This window comes from Mugil cephalus, chromosome 11 (assembly GCF_022458985.1).
Source record: "Mugil cephalus isolate CIBA_MC_2020 chromosome 11, CIBA_Mcephalus_1.1, whole genome shotgun sequence".
NCBI lineage: Eukaryota > Metazoa > Chordata > Actinopteri > Mugiliformes > Mugilidae > Mugil > Mugil cephalus.
Genome location: NC_061780.1, coordinates 11,516,550 through 11,534,949, shown reverse-complemented (window position 1 = coordinate 11,534,949; position 18,400 = coordinate 11,516,550). Strand labels below are relative to the sequence as shown.

The window sequence follows — 18,400 nt, the reverse complement described above, 5'->3', positions numbered from 1 at the left end:
GAAATAAATTGTTTCTGATTGCAGAACATTACAAATTACCTCCAAATTATTGAGGCTGTTTAATCAAAACCCCATTAGGCCAAGGTAGGACATTTAGATACAAACCCCCACTTCAATCTCCCCCCCAAATTATCCCAGTATATTTCTTATACATTTCAACATTTTACCTGAGTCAAACAGAAACACAGCTGATGCTGATTCCAGCTCAGCACTGTCCCAGAAGTGTGACCAAGCACCGGTGTGTGGGACGACAGGTGCACCACAGTCTGGTCTCGTACAGCTCTAAAAGCCGCATCCATTCTGGCCACTCACATTTACATCTCTTCAGAGTTTGGCAAAAACGGTTTACCCACCAGGCGTCTGGTGCGGAGCGGTGACGCCGTCCTCCTGCGAGATGACGGGCGACGGCGTGACGCAGCGAGACGCGGAGCGGCCGGAGGAGATGGAGCTCAGGCACAGAGTGATCTCCGTCCGGCCTCGTGTCGGCGCTCTGGGCGACTCCCGCTCGAACTCCTCCGCGGCCAAACGCTCCACAGCCTTGTACCTGCGAGAGCAACGGAGCGGCAGGTCGAAGCTTAAACGCTTAACTCGGTTTATCTGAACGGGTGTCTGATTTCAGATTTCAGCCCTCAGGTGCAAACGTTTAACGGGCCTTTCGACAAGCGGGCAGCTTGAGAGGGATCAAAAGCTGAGTAATGGACGTTCATGTTGTAGACATTTTTGACAAGTTTCTCTCATTCCTGGATGATGAGCTGTAATCCCATTACTCAGAGACTCAAATTACGGCAAAAGCTTTTTCCAAGTTTTTGTCAAAGTTGCCGTGTAACATTTCTGGCTGGTAACTACTCATCTCAGTCCACATGTGCGTTAAAATGAGCGAGTTTAAGTTCACAGAGGTGAAAAAGGGGAGGGCAAGAGAGCGAGCTTATATTGCTCGCACACTCACACACAAACGCAGTCTGAGGGAGATAACTAAACTACACGCATGCCAAAAGACTATTACACACTTGTCCTGTTAACCTTTGGGACATCTTAATAGTAAGCAGGCCCAGAGGGGGCCCCGACACCAATAATTCAGCCCGAGGCTGGGTGCAACTCTCTTTACATCTGTTTTCAATTTTCGAAAAGGATTCCCAAACCTCTGTATGTTTTTTTTTATTATTTTTTTTTATCTATCTTCACAACAGCAGCATTACTGTGAACTCGTGTGAACCCTTCAAGCAAATCAAACTCACCTTTCCTCTCTCGCCTGTCTTGCCTCTTCCCTCTTGTCAACGTAGTCTCGACTGAGAGAGGGGGAGTCAGAAAACGGCGACTGTAAATAACACGGCTGAGACACAATACAGCAAACAGATCATGCTAAAATGCTAAGCCGTTGACGCATGAGCAGAACATGTGCTTTTGCAGAGTCCACCTGCCGAGGCTTTCTCAGATTCATAGGAGATTAGTTGAACGTCTCTACCGAGTCGAGACCGGAGCTACTGGTCCCTAAAACGAACTGACATGACTTTATTGACTGTGCAGCTTCCCGCGGTGCAGAGTATAGACATTATACAGTGGATTCTTTATAATGAGGAGTCGTGCAGAGTTTGTCTGACCGGTAAGGGGGAGACTAACTTAAAGCGGTTCCTCTCTTCTCTTTCAATCCTCTGCAGACGTTCTTCTCTTTCCATGCGTCTCCTCTCCCTCTCTGCAGCCAGGGACTCCTGATGCTGTCGGTACGATGAACTCAGCAAGCCCCCTAAGGCGGGCCTGCAGGCCAGAGACGAAGAGCAAGTGTTACAGCGCTAATAAAACTGAATTATGGGTTCACATTTTGATAGTTTTCACAGTTGCATTTAATGCAAGTGTCATATCTATCGGCCAAAAACGTTCTGCCGACCGGTCGGGTTTGGGGTCCGGCGCGGAGGTCGCCGAACTGGCGAAGCGGTGGACGGGTGACGCGGGAGTCTGGTGCCTGCCAGGGTACGGAGTGCCATTGGCGCCGATTCTGTAAAAAGAAAAAAAAAAGTAAACGCTTTGTTCTCTCTTAATCTGTTTTTCCACTAGATGACAGAGAGATGGATGAACATCACTTCGAGAGTCTGCGAAATGACGTAATGTGAATCATCACCCCGGCTGGACGGTTTAGACTGATATATGACAGCGCCGAACAAAAGAGCAACGCTGCTAAGAAGCTTTCCCACTGCAGTTGAACAGCTTTCCTGTGAGGAAATCCAAGCTATAAAACTCTGGTGCACTGGCCCATGTCTGTGCATGGGAGCTAATTCGTGCGGTATTGAATATGACATCAAATCATGCACATTTCTAGAACAGCTTCAGAGCAATAAAGATGGTCTGAGCAGGTGACAGAATCAGTCCCTGGAAATATTAAATAGCCGTCTACTGCAGTATATTCAACTGCAAACCCTTTCGTTAAAGTCACACAATCATTCTACATCTCGTCCCTGCACATTTGACCTTCTGGCTCCCGGTCTTACCTTTCAGCCCAGCAGGGCTTTCTAGTCGCGCGAGGTGAGGAAGATGCAGTTTCTACCAGACTGAAGATGAAAGCGAAAGAAGAAAAGTTCAAGTCAATCATTCCAGAGGTAAAATCATTAACAGTTAGTCACACAAACAAGACAGTGAGGCAGAAGTTGGAGGTAGGAAGGGCTGCAAGACCAAAGGGCAACAGAGTAGAGAAGGGCGGCACGACATCTCTGTCTTTACCGATTCAAATGCTAACAAATGTATGCTCTTTTTTTTTACTGGATCAGTTTTATCGTCCAGCGCAGGAAAAAAAAAAGGAGTCGCCTCTGCTTTGAAAGCATCAGGGACACATGCTGTGGACCTACGGTGCCAGTTTACAGTTGGTTGGTTTTGATCCTTCAGAAACATGAATAACTTAGAGTCAGCGACTGTGACCCACGCTAATTCGTCAAATTCCTTAATGCCTTGAATTAATTTATTGACTTGTCTTGGATTAGCTGTAGCGCAGAGGAGCCGCAATGAAAGACAGATGACGGGCAAACGTCTGAAAAGTTATGTTTTCCAAGCAACTGAGAAAAGGGAAGTAATTACGATTTCCATGGCTCAGCCTTTTTCTCGTACAGTACGCCAGAGATAAATCACATGTGATAGGAAATAAAGGCGTTGCTGGCCACTGTGGTCAAGAGAACATTTTTATAGGATGAAGGAGGCAGAAGAAAACTAAACTAAAAGTATGTCCAACATAAATGGGCACTAAACAAGCTAGAACCTCCTCTGCTTTTACTCAGCTTTCTGAAGGTACAGTGTGCTACACAGAGGCATGGACACCAGTAATGGAGACGAAGGTGTTTTTCCATATTGAGCAGTGAGGTAACATAAGTAGATGGAGTGCGGCTCCTGCCCTCTACCTATAGGGACCTCCTGGGCCCCAAAAGACACCTGGACATAGAGTAAAGAGGGGGTACAGTGATACTAAAGGGTGTGCAGAGCCTGGCATTACAGCCAGAGCAACAGGGAAGACACATTGAGGTGGCTGGGAGGAACACACCAAGGACTACAGGTCCTCTTTTTAGGTGCGACGGACACAGGAGAAGATGCCCTGGTCTTGACGCTGAGATAGTCTCTCTGCCCTTCAGGGTCACTGGCTTTAGGAAGGAGGTTGGCCATACACTTTAAGTTCATACACATGTTAGGAGAGTCTGCTACAGCTGGAACCACACTAGGACGACAAAATACAAGAGAGCAGCAGTCCAGAAGAGAAGGAAGAAAATAGTCACATTTTCCAACTGGAGCATAACTTAGGGAGATACTATCAGAGAGGAACGGGGAAACTGCGACACACTGGGGGAATCCAGGTGGCCTAAAATACCTGTGAGCGCCCTGTCTAGAGGACTCAGAAACCGGATGACTTTCATCATCTGCCTCCTCCTTGTCCTCCTCTTCCTCATCCTCATTCTCCTCCTCCTCCTCCTCCTCCTCATCCTCCTCCTCCTCATCCTCCTCATCCTCCTCTTCTTCTTCCTCTTCCTCTTCTCTGCGGCGAGAGGAGGGGTCGAGGTTTGAAAGGAGGGAAGGGAGGATGCAGGCGGGCGAGAGGGATAGAGAGATTGGACAGAGACAGCATGAAGCCGCGAAAGCAGAGCATGGCAGAGAGGGCACAAAGGGACGACATTAAAGACAACACGCGTTAGTGAACAAGAGACAAGCAGCGGGAGATGCTTTAGAAGGTTAGTAGGTTTTGTGAAGTCTGAAAACACTTACAAATGGATACACAACTGCAGACGTACATTCATGTAGCTCTATAATGGCATTAATCAACATAAAGATTCACGTAACCAAGGAGAAGATTACAGTAACCACTGTTAGTGCTGCAAGAGATAACCTGTGTGGTTGAACCGATAGCCTGGGATCTTCGTGCATAAGTCTGCAGCCGGTTCGCTATTTGGATCCCTCTTGGTTGTCTGGATTTTATTAAGAATGTGGAAAATTGCGATCTTCAAAGGCGACTTGAATTTCCCCTGACAGACTGGAAGAAGCTAGTTTGAGTAAAACCTGTTACCAGCGGTCTTAGTAGGTATGCTACTTAAAGTAAAACTGTGAATATTTACAAAGTCAAGCAATGTGATTTTTAATAAAAAGTAGAATGAAAGGGTTTCTGTTACTTTTACGAAGCATATTCCGAGCTACTGTGAGATAAAAAAGGGATTTTAATTTGCACCTTGGCTGAGTCACCAGTCTGTGCAGTCCCAACATGTATAAAACATGTGGCATTGTGGATCGTACGGTCAGCGCGCTCTCACTGAAGGAAGCTTGATGGAGAGCAGATAGCTCATATCATGTGTTTACAGAAGCTTCCTATTTCCAGCAGCAGGCGCGGGAATGTCTTTGACAGCGAGGAAAATTAATTTAAATGTCACTTTGCAGCAGAAGTCTCCTCTCCTCTGCTCCATTCTTTAAATTACTATATAATTAAATTCTCTGCTCTGGCTCTCAACGCAGTAGATGCATCTCTCCAAGACTGAAATATAACACATACTTGCAGTCGGGCTGTTCCCTGTGAGACAGAGTTAAACGCACGGATACAATTTTTACTTGCAGATATGTCTCAGGCTTTAAAATGCAAAACGAACCATCCTGGATGAAACTTCAACTCCGAGCTCAGACCGTGTTAGAGCAGGAAACGGAACGTCTTCCTCCGGCCGCCTCACCTTTCACTGATGTCTTCGATGCGCTGGCCGCCGGACGACGGGAAGCCGCTCGTGGGAGGGTGAGGGCTGCTGGGCGACGCCGGGGCCGAGGCGTGACCTCTGCTGTTCTGGAGCGAGTGCCTCCGGCTGCGTCTCCTCTCCAGGCCTCGCCTCTCGCTGGTGCCACCGACGCTGGCCCGTCTGCGGTCCTTCCTGCCGCTCGGGGGCAGCTGGGCCTCGTCGTCGCCGTCCTCGTGGCGAAGAGTCATCTGCGGCGGAAGCGACACAGCAGCGTAACTAATTTAAGTGTTCATGAACGGAAACCTCGATTGCGCGTCGACGGCTGCCTCTTGGCCGCGACAGCGTTTTCGTTACGGTCGGCGGGGACGTGATTGACGGCCTTCATCACCTCGTAGATGTTGAACTGCTCCACGAGGTCGAGGTCCGTGCCTTTCCTGCTCAGGTGTCTCTGCGCCGTGGTTTCGATACCCTGCTCTTCCAGACAGTCCACCATGTCATAGTACGAGTCCTGATCAGGGAGGCCTGCCAGAGTCTGAAACACACGCAAGCACATCAGATTAAAAACAGAAATCTTACTTCATTTATATTGGGGAGATGGGGATCTTAAACAGTGAAGAAAGTTGATGTGAGAGGGCGTGAAAGCACCTCTGAAAGTATTTAAGTACACAAGTATATGTTATTTACAGCAAGACGTAAAACAATTACTATCATTTCAACATAATTTACTTTCTATTTCAATACAATGTTAAATTTTTAATTAATTTATAGTTGGAACTGGGTTATTCCTTAAGACTCTTGTTGCTAATGTATGTCAACTACTGTCACAAGTCTGAACACACCTACTGATTGATTGGAATGAGAAGGTGTGTCCGGGCTTTTGACTGCAGGTGTCATTAGCTCCCGCAGAGTCATTACAATTTCGTCTGTAACGCAAATGCAATCACACTGTATGGATGGAATCTGCGCCTGATTCAATCTAAGTGACAGACCGGATTGACAAGTCTGATCGCATTTTGGCAACAATGCCGCTGCGCTCGAAGCGATTCCAGCCCAAGTGAACAGACTCCTCTGCTTATCTAGACGAGTTATTCATCTGCTGACAACACATTTAAAACAACGCGCTAACAGGCGCTAAGAGAGAAAGAAGCATGTGAGAAAGAAGCACGTGAGAAAGAAGCATGCGGAACAGCACCGACCTTGTTGACGAGCGTCATCGCAAACACCAGCAGCTCCGTGTCCACGCCGTCCTTCTCATCCAGGATCTCCATGACATTCGACCACAGCTTTGTACCTGCACCACCATGAGGCATACGTAAATCACACAACCTGCGCACAATCTGAGCTAATCCACGTGCTCATTTTACGGCATTAAAGAAACTGCCTCAGCTCCACCACTGTGCAGAAATAAAAAAAAACAAACAAAAAAAAAAAACTGTTATGTCATGTTGTGGCTCCAGCAGCAGAAGTGCAGTCACAGCAGTCTTCCTCCAGACGAGTGGCAGCGGGAAAAAAACAGAGCGGGGGTGACTTAATGCGCAGTGAGAAAGCAGCACCTCGCCGTCTCAGCCAGGAGGAGGTCAAGGCCACCTCCCTCTCTCCAGGAGACCGGGGGATCGTGTTCGGTCTCCTTACGCAACAACGGGAGTGAGACGATGAGACAGAGGGACACCTGACCCCTCTGCACGGATGACCAACCTCCTGCTGTGCGCCACAGTACAATGTTGAGCTTTTAGAACGGCAGGTAACAGAACCCCGTCGCCGGCCGGACTTACAGGCCTTCTCAATAAGCCTCATTCCATGCTCGGCTACGGAGCGGCACGAGAGAACCGAGCCGGCAAGTGTGTCCGTATTTCACGGCTCAGATTTCACTGAACAGCAGAGAATTGTGACAGACGAATCCTGGATGCTGCCATACCCTGGTGAATGACAAATACTATATTCGATTCTATGAGAGAGTGTGCACAACTGAATTCACGGATTAGATGTCAGCTGATTACAATATCAGTTTCCCAACGATGCAAATGTTCATGATGAAATCCAAGGAACAGCTGAAACAGCACAATGGAGACTATTTTCTGTCAAAGAGTTCTTCCCCACTTGAATTTGCAACATGCATGAGACACTTTGAGTTCACTGCCCGGGCCCTCACCTCTTTTGGCATCCACAGCGTTCACGGCCTTTATGAGCAGCACTGCGTTACACTCGGTGTACTCGACGAACACCAACAGCAGCTTCAGGGACGTCTTCACCACCAGACGGAACTACACAGAGGGACAACATGCAGCTCAAACAGAACACGCAGCATACGGCACACGATTCAACGATTTCTCAAGTTTTTGTGAGCAGCAGTGGGGCGACACAACGAGCATGTGCGATCCCTGCTACTTCCAGCTCGCGGTGTGACAGGGGGGAAAAGCTTCTTCCTGTGTAAATAGTCTTGGGAGGTTTGATAAGAGAGCTGCGTAACGCTGACAGCTCATGGCAATTTACACCACCGCAATGGATGGAAATAAGACAAAACAACTAATATGACTGGATGTACAGTAATGCAGCCACAACATTATGACCACCTTAATAATTTTGTGTGCGCCTCCAAAACTGTTGTGACTGTGTCCTGTTTCCATGTTTTTTGAGTTGTTCCGAAACCGTTTCTGTGTGTGCCCGTGTCAGGGTGCATCCTGCTGGGGAGGGAGTGTCATTGTTATGGGTGGGGGTGTCTGGTCTGGTCTAGGTTGCATGGCTGCATGTCTAAGTAAAATCCACATGAATGCCAGGACCAAAAGTTTCCCAGAAAAACATTGCATTGTTACAAGATGGTTCTTTACTTCTCCTGTCAGTGGTTTTAATGTTGTGGCTGAGGAGTATAAATATAAAAAATGGGAAATAACAGATTGAGAATAAAGATTTGATTTAAAAAGAAAGAGTGCAGATGCCAAATAGTATGTCAGTATTTACACGAGGCAGAAAAAGTAATTTTTAAGGACATAAAACTGTGGGAACAGAGAACAGAGTTCATTAAATTCCCTCCTCAGCTGCAAATATGCTGCACATAAAAACATCTGGCCACTAGAGGGACGAGGTGACCGCAGTGAAAGCAGGGCTGCTTCCATGTTGACAAAGCAGTGCATGATATTACCCGTTTTGTCAGCGCACAGATGGGACTGCTGAGTTAACTGTACTTGATGTCTACTGTGTGCAGATACTGAAAATCAATCACACTCTTTACCTTGGAGCCAACCAGGGAGTAGAGCCACTGGACCGTTTCATTGTGAGATATGAGGCCGTTCATCCCGTCCACGTACAGCATTATCTGACCGAGAGCTGGAGAGACACAGAGGGAAAGAAAGAGATGGAATGTTAATTTTCAAGTTGGTATGTTCTCCTTTTCCCTTAAATCTGCACAGGGCATTTGCTCTGAATGAATGAACTCGTGTGTGATTTGAAATCTATAAATCTAAAAATTGAACTGCTTCATTAAGGGACCTCAAACCGCACTATATGACTGCGGCGTCCTGCAGTAGCAGAGCCTCCCACACAAATACACAACCTCATTGTGCTGCGAGTGAAAGGGGGCAGTAATTAAATCAAACTCCAGAGACACAAAGTGGAGCTGCTGGGAAGATAATTGTTCATTCAAAAAGCACAACACTTGCGCGAAGACCTAAAAACCAATCACCAGTCCCTCCCATGATTCAAGGCAGTGGGGGTAAATACCCGAGCTGTGCCTCACGGGATGCTGACACGACTTCTATCTGTAACAGGATACATAAATAAGAACATAACAAGAGCCAAGGGATCTCAACGGGGGGCAGTAAAAGTGTAGCTATGTAAAAGAAGGGGGGGTGGGGGAAGGGGGGCAAATGCTGCTGGGGAGACAAAAGCACCATTTAAATTTGTAGTAATTTCTCAAACAGCGCCTCAGCGGCCGTCGGCGCGCAAGGAGTCGACGCTTTCACGCAGAAGACGAGCTCAGTTTGAACCCACATCACCTCTAGATGATACATTAGCTGACACGAGGAGGGGGGGAAGAGGGAGAACATGTGAACACATTGGAAGCAGAACACTTTTGGAGGACTTGTTTGACTCTTTCTTGGATGAAGGTATGGGTTTTTGGGGGGTAATACATGAGAGAGTTTTCCTCAGTAAGTCATTCCTTTTTCTTTTTTTTTTTTTTTTCTCCCCCAAATACGATCAAGTTCGGGGATTTATTAGAGTCTGTGCTGCGAAGGACTGACACGCCGGGGCGTTTGAAAGTTAGAAGGAAAAGTTGCTCAAACAGAAACCAGGCTTGAACACTCCTTAATATCATCTAATCTCCTACTGCTGTGCTCAGAGCGCTTTCCTTTGACATGTTAAAATGAGACCCTGGAGTTTCTGTCATACATTTTTTCCTCTCCTCTTCTCCGGAGGGGCATGAAAATCGTGAATATGTTGTAGATAAGCCAAAATTCCCAGGTGCAGCTGCTGTGTGTGCACGATGCGTGAGAGTGTGTGGGTGGACGCACGAGTGTGTGTGTGTGTGTGTGTGTGTGTGTGTGCATGCTGATGGCCCACTGTTGCAGCAGCAGGGACTGTTCATCTTTTATCAATCAGCCTTAATTACACACAACATGTCAGGCCAGAGCATTCCTCACGGTCCTCCAGTGCTGCTGCGAGCTCTGAGGCGTGTGTCGCAGCCGACGGCAGCAGCGCGGACAACTTCGGAGAAGACCGCAACCCGGTGCCACCTCTCTGAAAGTATGCCACTTTGTGTGCAGACAGACGACTAACAGAACTTATTAAGTACAGCTAATTTGGCGAGGCCTGAACTGATTCCAAGAGAGTGTATCGTTAGTCAATATCATATAGCAAAAATGTGCAGCTAGCTAAGATAATAATTCACGAAAGGGGTCTTCATTCATCATTTTTTCAGGCCAAGGTCCCACAAACTGATGGAGAGATTAAGCAGGGTCCCCCTACCTACTACACGTGTTCTATAGTAAACTCGGCCTAGTGCTATTCACAAATACGCAGTATTTTTTATTATTTTGCGTTCAGTATTAAGCTATTCAATGAATACACAGTTCAAATATTCAAATTTCAAACATGTGCAACAAAAGGTGGAAACATACCTACACAACACAGCTAAACATAGCTAAATTATTTAAGCATAGCTAAATGTAGCAGGGAGACCAGTCATTTTAGCCTCAATAGTTGGCTGAGCTGTTAGCTTCTCTTCTGCTAATATTTCATCTGGGGACTGAAGAGGCTGAAGATAACATCTTCTGCCTCCATTGATTCATTTACTGAAAAATGTTGGATTCATGTTAATTTAAATTTTTTTGGAAAAAAAAAAAAAAAAGATAAAAAATGTCTAATCAATCAGAGGTTTTCCGACCCCCCTGCAGTACCTCTGCGGAGCCCCTAGGGGTCGCGGAAACCCCTGTTGAAGACCTGTGATTTACAGTATCTCTCCACAAACAGCTGCAGCTACTGCTGGATGAGTAACGGGCGGCGCGCTTCTTTTGAAACTGGTAGCTGACCTGATGTGTTATCACAGACTTTTATCTCCTTTCCGCACCTGTGTTTGGTATCTGCCCCGCTGCAATGCGGTTTTTAAGGAATGTTCACCGAAAACAAGGGTGAGAGGAAAAAAAAGAGAGAGAGAGAGGGAGAGAGAAAAGCTGGTGGCCTTAATGAGGGTTTTAAAAGTGTCATTACACGACGTGAATGTTCAGCTGCTGACAGACGAGACGTTATCTCTCCGCCGCAAAATGAAGTGACTTTCAGATCAGTCTGACATGTTATCATAAGACGTTATTTAAAAATATTATATAGGGAGTGGGCGGCTTCTTTACCTAAGCGAGCGGCCAAGCGAAATAAAATCAGAATGAATGTCTGTATCAAATGTGAGTTTAATTTAGCGAGCAGTTAAGATGCGGAAATAATACGATATTCGGGCCGCTACAAACCACGCCAGAAACCACACAATCATTACCATCTTTTTTTTCTCACATTCATTAAAACTGCTGCTTCATGAAATCACTCATTGCCAGAGGCTACTTATGCACAGTTCGACTTAAAGGGCCAGAAACCGCACTCACCGAACAGTAAGGTAAAACGACACTGTACGGTAACTGTGTAAAAATAAATTAGACGACCTTTCATTCAGGGTCTGGTTTAGAAAGAGTTTGAAGGAAACATCTTATTATTCTGAAAACAATCACCTTCGTGGCCTGCAAACGCACAAAATAAAAGATACAAAAAAAAAAAAAGTGTGATACGAACATGAAACTTTGGCAAACTTTCCCAGTGTTGTAAGTCTGTGAATAGCCAATATGGCTGAACTCCTTTTTTTAATACTTCCCAGCAAACAGTCATCAATAACTTTGGAAGAGTGTTAATAAGAGGAGCATGTGAGTCTGGGGTCTGTGCAGGACTCCCTCCACCTCCTGCACTGATCTGGGGCCAAAAATGTGGGCCTCCATTCAAATAATCGTGAGCGGCTTTACAATACCTCACACAAAGTACAACAATAACATTGCTGAGTCTCTTTGTATGTATGTCACGTAATAAGATGCTGGCAGACGCCGAGCTACCTTCAAAGTGCAGTGGTTAGAATTCAGATTTGAGCTATTATGGGGAGGGGAAGCCAACGAAGAAAAAGAAAAAAAGATTTAGCTAAAAACAAACTTGGAAGCGTTCAATGATCAGCTTGGCATCTGTGCAACACTCTTACGGTATCTTTCAATACTTAACAGACGTCTGTCTTAAGAGTAAATACAACGTTTGAGTGATGTGGAGCTGCAGAAGGGAACCACAGGCCGACGGAGCGCAGGAGACAGACCCCGTGTCTGAACCAGGATTCTGGGAGAACTTAAACAACTAAGGTCTGGTGGATGTGTTTCTTCAGGGCCTCTCCCTCTCATAAACCACAGCAATTATCTTCCACAGCCCCAGGAATGTGCAGGAAGGGCTGCACCGTGACCACGGCCGAGGTGAGAAGCACTCTGAGGTCTGGGGAGGGAGCACCAACGCAGGCCAGCTGACACGAACGTAGACGCAGAGAGAGGACGACCTTATCTATAACGGCGCAAGAAATCAACCAAACGGCTCCTTCTTCTTCTTCTTCTTCTTAAAAACCTGTCCACTCCCCTCCCGCTAAACCAGTCTCCCCCCTTCAGTTTCATTTACATTATGGAATTCATCTAAACTGGGTCAGCCAAACTGTCTGTCAGCTTGCAACATTTATTTTACCAGGACTTTGGGTTAGGGGCCAAATCTCCGTCCCGTACAGCGCAACTTAGCACCTCTTATCTTGTTATGCTCTGCATTAGCCACTCACAGTTGTGAAGTGTGCCTCTCAGCATCCGTACGGCCTCGCCGCAAGACGTTTTATGTAGATTCTTGTTCTATTTTGTCACTTTATTTAAAGCAACTCACTAGAATTTTACAGTGTGTGACAAAAGTGACAAAGATTAGTGCTCACCGCTGACTTACAAATTCACCCTTTTTTTTCCTCTTTACTGGTGGTCATTATTGATGGTGAGACATGTGTTTTTAATGTAACATAATGTTAAATATACAGTAGACTCTGCCCACATCCTCCCCACTGAGTAAAGAAAATGTTTAAAGCTGTTTTAGTCATTAGTTTTATATGAACGGGGGATCACATGACGGCTTCCATTGATGAAAGCGCAGACCTTTTTACTAACTTTGGACTCGTCTCCTCATTAACTTTACGGTCTGCAACTTAGCGTAGTTTTCAGCATAAAGACACTAGAAAATGAAAAACGAAAATTAGACTTACATTGTGTGTCCTGGCCCCGTAAATAGGCAATATGTCTGCTTATGTGTTCACTTTAGTAGTAGACATTGGTGAGGCCATTGGTGAGTGACTATGACCTTAGGTTTTGAGTTGCCTACACCATTGGTACCAGTCAGACTCCTGGTGACCACTTTACAAGTCAGTCAAGGGATTCTCTCTGATTGGCTGAGAGCAACGGAAGAAAAGAAAGAAAGTAAAACAACAAAGATCTACGATTTGCATAGCCCATTTGATTTCCACAGGGAAATTTGTTCCCTGTATTTAAATCATTCATTAGTGCACAAAATGAGTAGCAAGCTCACTTGGAGCAGAAGGCAGCCACACATGCAGCACCGGGGAGGGAGGTGGTTTGAGGGGGTTGTGTGCCTTGCTTAAGGGCACTGAACCCAAATCCGCTTCTATAACCAGTAGCCCACTGACTCTCCAGGGTGCAATCAGTTTTTACCATCTGAACATACGAATACACAAATATTTTCACAACAACATGATGATCTAGAGCAGGGGTCTTCAACGTTTTTCGGACCAAAGACCCCCAAACTGCTGGAGAGATTAAGTAGGGACCCCTTACCTATTATATATGTTCTGTATTAAACTCGGCTTGGTCGTATTTATTAATGTACATTATTATTATCATTTTGCATTAAATATTAGGCTATCCCTTATCCCTTTACTAAAATATGTTGGATTCATGTTAATGCGTGTTTAAAGAGATTTAAATTTTTGGAGGGAAATTAAAAAATACATAAAAATTCTCTAATCAACCAATGATTGGAATTGCACCCGTGTCCTGGAGCCTCCTGTTGAAGACCTATGACCTAGAATGAACAACCTGAGGTCTCTGACGACGGGTCGATGTGTACATGCCACAAGAGGCTAAAGTCAAGCTAGACGTGATGTTGTGCCGCTAACACGGCTAAAAACGCAAACCGGTTTTCTTTTTTGCTCGTGACACTTCTCATTACTGAATCCGTGCCTCCAGCACACTTCTGACTGAGAGTCTGTCTGCCATAAAAGGACAAGTTTATTACTTGGTATATGATTAAGACATGTTCATGGGTTACGTTCTGTTTGTTAGTCAGCTAATCACCCAGACCATTAGAGCCAGACAAACTGCCTCTGCCAGACCAATTCCAGTCCCCGCGCTGTCTGCCAGACTTAGGTTGAGCCCGTTCGGTAAAACAACGGGGGGATGCTTCCATTTTCAGACCCCGCATACGTGTCTGCCAGCATTTGACACAATTTACTGTGAGTCTAAGCCCAAACACATTCCCCGAAGACAAACAAACAGACCTAATAGCATGAAGTAAGGCAGGAGAGCCTCTGCAGTAATTGGCTGAGCGAGCTCCACAGACACTGCAGACCTGATGAAGTACTGCATAGCTGGGCTAGCCGCAGCCAAGCAGACTACAGGACTGCGATTAAAAAGGCTGTAATATGTGCAGATTTTCTACTTCCGCACCTGCACTTTAACAGCTGTGAGAACAGAAGTGCTACTGTTCGAAAAGCTAAGGACAATGAGCGACTGGAAGAAGTCCAACAGATGAGCTCCTCACACCCTGCCCAAGTGGGGAAGATTTTGGCAAAAAGCTACAGCCTGACATCCACCCACTTGTAAAGTGAACTGTAAGATGAGCCGTGGTGAATTCCTACTGCTCTTGATACAGCAGCGGTGTGATTCACCCTGTCCAGTCACTGAACTCTGTCCCAAAGAATAGTCTTATTTACTTACAAAAATTAGCTTTAAGCCCATCTCGGATCATGAGGCCGTCATTCGATACGTCGCTGGAAAAGATTAGAGTTTGTGTATCTTGGATGGCAAAGTCAGAGATGATAAAGTAAGAGCTTTAGAAATGGACCAAATCAAACACTCTCCTAATATAATTGACCGGTACACTGAAGTCTCTTACAGTAAAACGGGCTCCATTGCCAGTGGCGAAGGCTAAAAACGTCAACAGATGTTGAGGGAAGAATTAGGGGAGGCGGAATATAGGTCAGGCAGGTGGGGTTGAATTGGGTTCAGATGCGAGCTCTCGGCTCTCGTGAGGGCCAGAGGGGTCCGACACAGAGGGAGGAACCGGATACGTTCCACGTTTAACCAAAAACAAGAGCACAGGTTGTGTTTTTGCAGTTAGGGGACGTGAAGAAAGTCCGGCATGTTCGGTATAAAACAGAGCGTATGGCCGTGTCGTGTTTTAATGCAGCTCCAAGCGTGTCAGTCAGTTTGAAAGCTGGCGATTTAATTTATGGAGAGAGGCCGCGCTGGAAGCGAAAACAAAACGTATCCAGTGGCGCACGGAGAGTCGAGAGGTTGCGGGCTTAAACCATGCGTAACACTCATTTCCTAAATTTCCTCTTAAGAATGAAGTCATTTCTGTCATCCAAGAAGAGGAAAATCTCAGACAGGTATAGAGGCCGTATGAGAATACCATTAGTTATCCCAAGAGGACAAAAAAGAAAGTAATTTGTTAATTCTGTCTACACTAATAAAGATGTAAACAAAGCAAAAACACACAAACCTAAAGCTGTCTAGCAGTCGGATCGTAACCTCTAGATTTAAATGCGTCAGCGCATGAACATCTATGACACCACAAACAGCGTGTGTCATGTGCTGTACGTTGAGTGAGTGAGTGTTTTTCAGATTGAAAAGATTTGCACAAAGGGCCAGCAGGAGCTGTGGCCGGCTCGGAAAAGCTGCAGGAGACCTGGTAGGAAACTAGCTCGCGCTCCCGTGGGATCTCATTACAAAACCAGGGGTTCAAGTTTCCACCGGCACGACGAGGGCATTCCTGGAGATCTCCCTCTGCCTCCGAACACCAGCTTCTCTTCACCTGAGAGGAATTCACAAAGCGTCACTTTATCTCCTCCTCTTCCACCGGCGGTCGCGAAAACAAGCACAACCCGTGACGGGCGGCGCGCTGTATGTCGATGCATGTGCGCGGCGTCACGCGGCCCAGACAGAACGGAAATGTTTATCCAGACAATGGGCCATCGTAAAGGTCTCCCCCTGTAGAACAGACGACCTATAACGCAGCCAGACAACACAATACACACTGTTTCCAAGAGGAGCTTCCAATGCCGCAAGTTAATCCAACCATGCCTGGGTTTTCACTCAGAGCTCGGCGCAACAGTCAAAACAATGATCCAGGTTTTACATTAAGGGAGCAAAAATGCCCCTCTAGTATGTAACTGTACACTGGAAAAATGTACTATTTTGTCTCAGTGTTAGCAACATTAGATCACTTCTATCTCCTAAACTCTGCCAGTCACACACGTGTGCTTTAACTGGAACAGTTGCCGCTCGTTGTTAATCATGTTATAAAACGATAGTTTGGGAAACTTACATTTATTCCTATCGTGGCTCTGGGCTGCGTTTAATGCAGGTGAGGTCTGCAAATCTAATCAAACCCCAGCGCAGCTGGTTCGGCTACAAAGGAGGAGCAAATTAGTGTTTGTTTACAGCAGAAAGACTTTCGAATCACATGCGCATACTCACACTCTTGGCACACGGATGATAACAGCTGTGTCGCAGGGCTGCTGATCTACCGCGTATAAAATGTGGAAATACCACGGAGAATAACGAAGATTTCAACAACCAAAAAAAAAAAAAAAAAGTGGTTTTGTGTTTCAGGTGCACTTGCGTCTTTTTTGTGCAAACCCCGGCCAGCTAAACTTAGTGTAGTGTGACACAGACCGAGGGCCGGACTGGGAGCAGTGTTTCAGGACCCAGACAGTTTAAGAGGCAATGAAACACTTGACTAGAACGAATCTCCCGCATTTCCCACTGAGGCCCTCGCCGAGGCGCTTCCACCCTGGAAAACCAGGAAGTCAAGTTACCTCAGCTCACGGCACTACAACAGGCATGTCATTAAAAACAGGAGATCTTAAAACGGTAGCGGGACAGAAGAGAGATACACGGAAGATATCGTAAAATGAAATACGGCCATGACTTATTCCGTACAGTAATACTTCTCGACTGTTCACGGCACTACTCCTAGATCCGCAAAAGCTATAAATTTGCCAAAAGTACGAGGATAATTTACGCCTTGTTAAAGAATGTGTTTTTCCCAAAAAAAAAAAAAGCGTATCCAAGGCTGCTCTGCAAGGTGTTAAGAGAGCCTCTACATTCCCACAGATCAAAAGCTAAAGACTCACTTCCAATTTGTTTCCACTGTGGCTTAGAGATGGCGAGTGTTTTGTCAACAAGTGTGCAGACAGAAACGGCGCGGCCTTTGAGCAGCGCACACAAAGAAAGTGGAGCTAAAAACATGGCTTATGGTGAGGAATGTCAACAGCGAGCGTTTCAAAGCGCGGAATAATTGCTTCAAGTTGACCGTAATTGGTCCGTCCTTTTTATCTGCCCCGCCTGTCTGAAGCTCCCGTTTTTACAGTTTCCAATTAAACACGGCTGTTACTTTTGTTAGAGCTCCTATTATAAATCCTACAAACGGTAACGAAAAACCCAGGAAAAACCCTGTCATTTGTTCTTCCATCACATCTCCCTTGTTTTGCTCCTGATAATTAGTACCACAGGGATCTTTTTCTTACCGCAGCGAAAAAGTTGGAGCTCACTGCAGAAACTTACTTGACCTTTTCGCACTCACCGCTTTTTATTTCGGGGGCTGTGGAAGCACTTACTGGACAATGTGTTGCTCTCTACTGTTACTTGGTGCTTGGACCTTGTAAGACAGAATTACACAAAAGTATATGTGAAACAGAAGAACAGGAACACTCCGGGTCTTTTATATGGCGTGCACCTGATGCATCAGAAGTTTGAGCTATACTTTAAAGGAACAGGTCTGTTTTCACGTGTCATTTTTTTGTTTTTTTGCTGAAAAGCCTTTTTGAGATCTCAGAGCCAGCGTGCATGCAAGCATCTACATCCGAAATAGCTTCAGATAAACTGCGTTTCTCTACCTTAGACGTACTATTGGTGGCATTAAAGCAGATCCTGCACAGAAATCTACTTTGTTTTACGTCTTTTTCTTCTTTGAAAAGGTGAGAGGACAACAAAACCATCATCGGACCGGCAGCTCAGTTTGGTCTCAAAATGTTTCCGACGTGTAGAATAATGGGACACGTCTGACAAGGTGTGCAAGGTTCCTGTGATTTCTATCATGGGACAACAGGTTAAACAGAAACATACATAGGGTAAATATGGATACGAGCATTAAGTGCTGGCTCTAAGTTGTATAATTATTGTACCTTTAATGAGGCAGAATCAAAGAACTTAATGGTAGAATGTGTAAGACGTAGAGATGTATATTTCTAAAGTAATGTACAAACCAGAATATATGTTTTCAGAGCGGCTCATTCGCCGCTAGACGACACTAAATCCTGTGCACACTGGACCTTTAATATGACTCACTCAGTAACTATACAAATGACATGAAGACTACAAATTATACTATATTTGTGA

The 18,400-nt window shown here is 45.7% G+C and overlaps 1 protein-coding gene across 7 annotated transcripts in view; it reads right to left on the bottom strand.

The window, feature by feature from the left end:
* fhod3b (formin homology 2 domain containing 3b) overlaps positions 1–18,400 on the bottom strand; it is an 87,331-nt gene that overhangs the window by 12,371 nt on the left and 56,560 nt on the right. For 2 of the 7 annotated variants that reach the window (XM_047599724.1, XM_047599725.1), the window contains exons 6-16: positions 8,404–8,498; positions 7,327–7,438; positions 6,374–6,468; positions 5,566–5,709; positions 5,178–5,425; positions 3,518–4,003; positions 2,481–2,540; positions 1,883–1,990; positions 1,618–1,752; positions 1,236–1,286; positions 354–544 (exon numbers count right to left, since the gene is read on the bottom strand). In XM_047599724.1, the coding sequence (XP_047455680.1) occupies positions 354–544; positions 1,236–1,286; positions 1,618–1,752; positions 1,883–1,990; positions 2,481–2,540; positions 3,518–4,003; positions 5,178–5,425; positions 5,566–5,709; positions 6,374–6,468; positions 7,327–7,438; positions 8,404–8,498 (1,725 nt within the window). The remainder of the gene's footprint in view (positions 1–353; positions 545–1,235; positions 1,287–1,617; positions 1,753–1,882; positions 1,991–2,480; positions 2,541–3,517; positions 4,004–5,177; positions 5,426–5,565; positions 5,710–6,373; positions 6,469–7,326; positions 7,439–8,403; positions 8,499–18,400) is intronic. The other 5 variants (XM_047599728.1, XM_047599729.1, XM_047599726.1 and 2 more) reach the window with 4 other exon arrangements.